General features: G+C 51.5%; 1 protein-coding gene across 3 annotated transcripts in view; it reads left to right on the plus strand.

Annotated features, from left to right (window-relative positions):
• The window catches only part of DIXDC1 (DIX domain containing 1), a 29,798-nt gene extending 24,530 nt beyond the window's left edge, over positions 1 to 5,268 (plus strand). For all 3 annotated transcript variants that reach the window (XM_018078696.2, XM_018078695.2, XM_018078698.2), the window contains 7 exons: positions 60 to 131; positions 800 to 886; positions 1,026 to 1,187; positions 1,284 to 1,350; positions 2,586 to 2,694; positions 2,863 to 2,971; positions 3,819 to 5,268. In XM_018078696.2, the coding sequence (XP_017934185.1) occupies positions 60 to 131; positions 800 to 886; positions 1,026 to 1,187; positions 1,284 to 1,350; positions 2,586 to 2,694; positions 2,863 to 2,971; positions 3,819 to 3,899 (687 nt within the window). In that variant the 3' untranslated portion in view covers positions 3,900 to 5,268. The remainder of the gene's footprint in view (positions 1 to 59; positions 132 to 799; positions 887 to 1,025; positions 1,188 to 1,283; positions 1,351 to 2,585; positions 2,695 to 2,862; positions 2,972 to 3,818) is intronic.
• Positions 5,269 to 6,093: the final 825 nt, after the last annotated feature.

Here is a 6,093-nt window from a genome sequence, read left to right on the forward strand (position 1 = left end):
GCCCTGGCACTCTCCTGGGTGGCTCAGTGTGTGTGTTGACTCCTCTCCTCTCCTCCCAGGTGGATTTGGAGCGGGAGCTGGAGCACAAGGAGGCCCTGCTGGCTCACTGCATGAAGAGGGAGGCTGAGGAGGTAAGGGGAGCCTTGGTGCTGTTTGTCCAGCACCCTGTAGGTACCTACAGAAATCCTGCCCTTCATCCCAGAGTGGCCTGGCTCTGCAGTCCCACTGTCAGTGCCTGAGCAAGGCAGTCAGACCCCACAGAACACCCAGAGTCCCAAAGCTCCCAGCACTGAGCACTCTGGCTCAGCTTCTTGTGTCAAAATCCCAAGGGATGAAACAGTGAGGGGAGCACAGGGGTGAGTGGGAACTGGAGACTCTTGGCTTCCATCTTCATCTCTGACACTGGCAAGTGGTCAGACCAGGGTTTAGCTGATCTCCTCCTTTTCCTGCTGAACCTGGTATTGAGCACCTGGAAGTGTCTTGGTGGACAGGCCAGCCCTGGTACCTGTCCCTGCCACCTGAACACTGACTATTCACTAGAGCTTGCAGAGCCCTGGGATGCAGCAGCAAGCCCCTTCCAGGCTCTGCCTCCTTTTTTCCACCTCTGTGTGAGGAACCAGGTTTGGGTTCTGACCTGTGGGACTGCCTGCACATTCCTTAGGGAGTGTGTTTACCTGGGAGAAGGTGGGAGTTTTGTCACTGATGTGGAAAGCTTTCATGCCCTCTCATTTTTGGCATTTTTTGGAGCGGGTCCTAACACTCACATTCTTTGTGGCACCTGCTTTTCCCCCTGCCCCAGGTGATGGCTTACAGCAGTCACAGTGCTCAGAGCAATGGCTTTCTCCAGACAGCAGGAAAAGGAGCTGCTCCCACGGCCCACCGAGGGGTGAGTGCACCTCAGGGATACATCCCTGATATCCTGGAAGCCTCTATCTTAGTAAGGGAGATTTCCCCTGGCTAAGCCCCGTGGTTTAGAGGGGAAGGAGGCAGCCCAGAGCCAGCCTGACCCCTGGTCTCTTGGGCAGACCAACGACCTGCAGCTGGTCCGGGATGCCCTTCGCAGCCTCAGGAACAGCTTCAGTGGGCACGACCCCCAGCACCACACCATCGACAGCCTGGAGCAGGGAATCTCCAGCCTCATGGAGCGCCTGCACCGCATGGAGACCCAGAAGAGGCAAGAGAGAAGGGTAAAGGCTCCCCAGGGCACCCAGCCCGTGCCCCTCACACGCAGCACTGAGGGCTCCAGCCGGAGGTGCCACTTTGTCCTGGTTCTCACCCTGCAGGTGCGGGGGAAATCACCAGCCAGCAGGGCAACCAACGAGTGCAGAGACTCCTGGCCTCCCAAATCCAGTAAGTGCCTCGCAGCTCCTGCCCCTTCCCCTGCCTAATTCCTTGTTTCCTGGCCAGAGCCCAGGGCATGGCATCCCCGTGGGAATGTGCCCCCTCCAGCTGTAGCTGCCCTGCAGAGGGAAGGGCACACAGGTACAGCTCCTTGCTCACAGAGCTCCATCACAGTGGGAGTCTGGGCCACTCCAGCAGCACTGCAGCACAAATAACCATAGCAATGGCTGGGATGGGTGGGAACAGGGATGTTATTCCGGCTTTCCTGCTGCTTTGCACCACCTGGTGGGCACAGAGAACTGTACAGTTCCCTCTTTCCCTGTTCCCCTCCAGTGTTTACATGTGTGCCTGACAACACAGTCCTCTCTGACACCACAGGTGTCCACAGTGTGTTCTGCATTCAGGGAGCCTTAAAACCGTAGTCACTAAGTGTGACCCTTCCACTGCTTCAGCTCTCGGGCAATTAAGAAACAACTTCTGAATTTGCTGTATGTCACACTCATTAGGATATTCAGATAAGCCCAGGAGATTCTGCTCTGTCTCGTGGAAGCTGTTGGATCAAGTGTTTTTCCTTCCTCAGATTCATTTCAGTAAAACAATGCCCAGACCATTGCCATCTGTGTTCTTTCCACAGTTCCCTTGGTTTATTTTTGGGACTCCCAATTTTTGGTCTAAGTCACTTTAAGAACAATGGAGTTGGGTTGAGTACTTGAGCTGCTTGACTTCATTTGCACACCTCTAGCTGATTTTGTATCTCCCAGAGTTTTTTTTTCCTGTATTTTTTTTTCTTCAGTAGTTTCTCAAACATTTGAGTCTGTAAGGGTATGCTTTCCAAGCTATTTTAGTTATACTTTTATTCCTGGTTTTTCATGTTATGTCAGTGTGTTCTATGCCCTGACCTATACACCTGTTTCTGTTCCTACAGCAGCTCTGTTTTCTTCTGGTTTCATGTGCTGTTTCAGTCTCACTGTGCTGTTTCTCCTTATTCTTTGTCATTTTGCTGAACAGAACTTGTAATGAAATAATTAGAAGTGCTGAATACAACATGTTTCAGCACTGAAGTGACATCTGGTGTTTGGTACTGATATAATGTTGCTGAAAGAGGTATCACAGACACCACACCTTGCAGGGAGCAGGACACAAGGCAGAGAGAGAAACACAAATGAGCAAAGATTCTGGCCAGAAGGGGAAGGGGACAGGGAATGTTCTTCCTGGGTGGTAACGAGTCCCTTGATGCCTTGCAGAGCTGCCTCACTCCCACAGCACCCCAGTGATGAGCACCAGTGCCTGCACCAAAGTGTTGTACTTCACCGACCGCTCCCTCACCCCCTTCATGGTCAGCATACCAAAGAGGTGAGGTGGGCCCTGCTGGCACTGCTGTGCCCCTCCAAACACTCTCTTGATTTCCTGGGAGCCAGCACAGGTTTGCTGGGCATTCCCTTGGCCTTTGGGTTTCGTGCCACTGGCTGGGGGAATTCCCTCCCGCGCTCCCCGAGCTGATGGGTTTGGTTTCCCCTGCAGGTTAGGGGAAGTGACCCTGAAGGATTTCAAGGCAGCTATTGATCGTGAGGGAACCCACAGGTACCACTTCAAAGCCCTGGATCCAGAGTTTGGCACAGTCAAGGAGGAGGTAAATGTGGAACTGAGCTATCACTGCCTTGGGCTCGGTGCCACCACACGACCCTGGGCACTGTGGTCGCCTCGCTTTTAACTAATGGAATATCAGAAGTTTTCCCTAAAGAAGCTGTAGATTAACCTCCTCTTGTGCTAAAACACGTTTCCATCCCCAGCCAGAGCCATTCAATGAATGTGATTGCAACTGCCAGGGGGTTGCAGAGCCCCTTGGGCAAAGAGGTGACTCCTGGCACAGCCAGTCTGTGACACAGCACTGCACAGGGCACAGGAGGCAAAAACCCAGACTGCACTTCTGGCCCTTCCAGGAGCTTTATAAAACCTGTTGCAATGGAAGACCCTGTATTAAAAGTGCATTCTCCTACTGTCTTTTAAAGGTTTTTCAGAGAGAATTGGGTTTGTGGCACCTCTTCCTTTGTGTGCTGCATTACAGCCCCGTTCATGCTCAGGCTGGTGTTGGTGTGGATTGGATTCATTAAAGGTTGTTGGGGTAGTTCCTGCTTCACAAATTGATTAAGACAAGTGCAAAGGGTCACCCTTCCTGGGAACAGTCAGCAGCAGCAGCTGGAGACTGTAGTCTGGATCAGAAAAGGCATATTTTCTATCTTTAGTTTACCTTTTCTAAAAAAAAAAAAGAAAAGCTAATAATAATCTGACAGTTACTGATTAAACAGGCCTGGTCTGGTTTTTTTGTTTGTTTAGGGTTTTTTTATCTAAAATCTGGAAAGATGACTTATAGCTCAGCTGTGTCTGTGATCTCTGGGTTGTGAAGGGAAATCTGAGCTGGGATCTGACTCCTGTTTTTTTGTTTGTTTGTTTGTTTTGTTATTGGGGTTTTTTGGTAGGTATTCCATGATGATGACGTCATTCCTGGCTGGGAGGGGAAAATTGTGGCCTGGGTGGAAGAAGACCACGGGGAGAACTAATGGAGCTTCCAAGTCTTGTTTCTATGGAAACCTGCGACTGGCTGCCGAGCTCCAAGGGTGACCAGCAAGGCAGTGAGAGCTGGGAGGAGGCCAACTGGAGCTGCCAAAAAAAACAGCCTCTCTGCAAACAACGGGTACTGCATGTTGTGTGCGTGGACACCTGGCCCCTGACCTCCCATGCCCAGCTGAAGGTGGTGTTCTGGGACTGAAATGACGGGTCTGTGGGGATGAAACACCCGGGCTTTGTCCTGTCAGCTAAACCCTGGAGGCCTTAATGATGCTCTGCTCCCTTCTCCTGCTCCCCGACTCCTGCAACATGTGCTGCAGGCTCACCTGGGCAGTTCAAGTCTGGTTTCTTGTGCTGGTGTTACACAAACATGCACTGATGGCAAAAAATGCGAAGCTTTGCCTTTGTGAGTCAGAACAAGCCACTGGATTACGGGAGCTGAAGGCTGGACCAGCTTTTGTCCTGGACTTGCACGTGCTGCAGGAGCAGAGTGGACTTTGTGGACATTCCAGACTGGCAGTACCTGTCCCGGGGAGGGAACAGTCTTCTGGAGGTTTTATGCATGGCCTGAAGCAAAGATCACCTTGGCAAAGCTCCCTTTCTCCCAAACTCAGGCTTCCATTTCCCAGCCCTGCTTTCCCCCCTCGCTCTCCAAAGCTGTCCTCGCTCCCGAGGCCCTCGGGCTTGGCTCTGTGTCCGTGGGGACTGGGGGATCTCGGGGCTTGGTGATTTGCTGAAGGATTTCACGTGTGGAACTGAGCTCTCCCTGCACTCCTGCCCTCTCCTCTGTCACCCCCTGTGCACAGGCATCACTGTGCTGCTGTGCACTCACTGCCAGGGCCACCCTGCACTTACCCACACCGCTCCCCTGGGATGCTGAATCCTGAAGGATCAGGAAGCTTGGGAAAGGACAAGCCCCAAAATCCCTGAGGGTGGGTTTTTTCCTCTTTGGTTTTCGTGGTTTTGTTTCTCTGTGTTGCCTGTCTCTGCAGCCACTGTGGGCTTGGGAGGTCAAATGGCAAGTCAGGGAATGGGAATGAGGGTTCCTGGTACCTGTGGCCCTTCTGTGGGTGATCTGTGTGTGCTGTGCATGAGGCTGGGACAAGGGGAACCTGGTTTTACTGTTTTATATTAACATGTCCTTTTGTAAACATGTTCTTGGAATTATTTTGTACTGATTTACATTTGTCTGAGGACTGTGGATATTTTTATACTAGTGCAAGTGCTCTCTGTACATTTCTGCACGCATTATACTGTGTTTTACTCATTTCCTAGTGGATGCTGAAATGTTTTGTATTGTCTTCTGTTAACACAACACTGGGCTTGTAAATCTTATATATTTAATTTTTTTTACTACGGAAATCCAGCTAGTTACTACCGGGGTTTATATTTTTGCCAGCTTTAATAAGCAGCAACAGTACTATTTATTTTCTCACTGCTTCACTGTTCAGGAGGTAGCTTAAGGATCTTATGTTTGGCACTGCTCTACCACTGACTCCAGTGGGTTTATTCTTGGATCCTATCCAGGGCTTGTCTTTGTCGCTGTTTACAGTTTGTTTATTTCTGTCAGACTTTTGTCAGAGTTACTTTCCTGTTCCCGTACTTGTAACTTGCTCTTGTAACAAAGCCCCCTGGAGTCAGTGGTAGAGAAATTACAGGATCACAGAGTACTTGGGGCTGGAAGGGACCTCTGGAGTTCATCCGGTCCAAGGCAGGGTCACCTGGAGCAGGTGACACAGGAACACATCCAGGTGGGTTTGGAATGTCTCCAGGGAGGGGGATTCCACGTCCTCCCTGGGCAGCTGTTCCCGTGCTCTGCCCCCCTCCAGGGGAAGTTCTTCCTCGTGTTGAGGTGGAACTTGTTGTGTTTATGGCAATTGCTGCTCCTCCTCTCGCTGGCACCACTCAAACGGGTACTGCACTCCCGTTCTATCCTGTCTTATCCCATCCCATTCTGCCCCTTTCCATCCCATCCTCTCCTATTCCATTCTATCCCGTTCCATCCCGCCTGTCCCCGCAGCGGGGGCGGTATCGACGCAACCCACTCCCCTTCATCCCCTTCTGTCCTTTCCCATCCCCTTCTGTCCATTCCCATCCCCTTCTGTCCTTTCCCATTCCCTTCTGTCCATCCCCGTCCCCTTCTGTCCATTCCCGTCCCCTTCTGTCCATTCCCGTCCCCTTCTGTCC

Source organism: Manacus vitellinus, unplaced genomic scaffold, assembly GCF_001715985.3.
Source record: "Manacus vitellinus isolate BGI_N305 unplaced genomic scaffold, ASM171598v3 scaffold_41_pilon, whole genome shotgun sequence".
NCBI classification, from domain to species: Eukaryota; Metazoa; Chordata; class Aves; order Passeriformes; family Pipridae; genus Manacus; species Manacus vitellinus.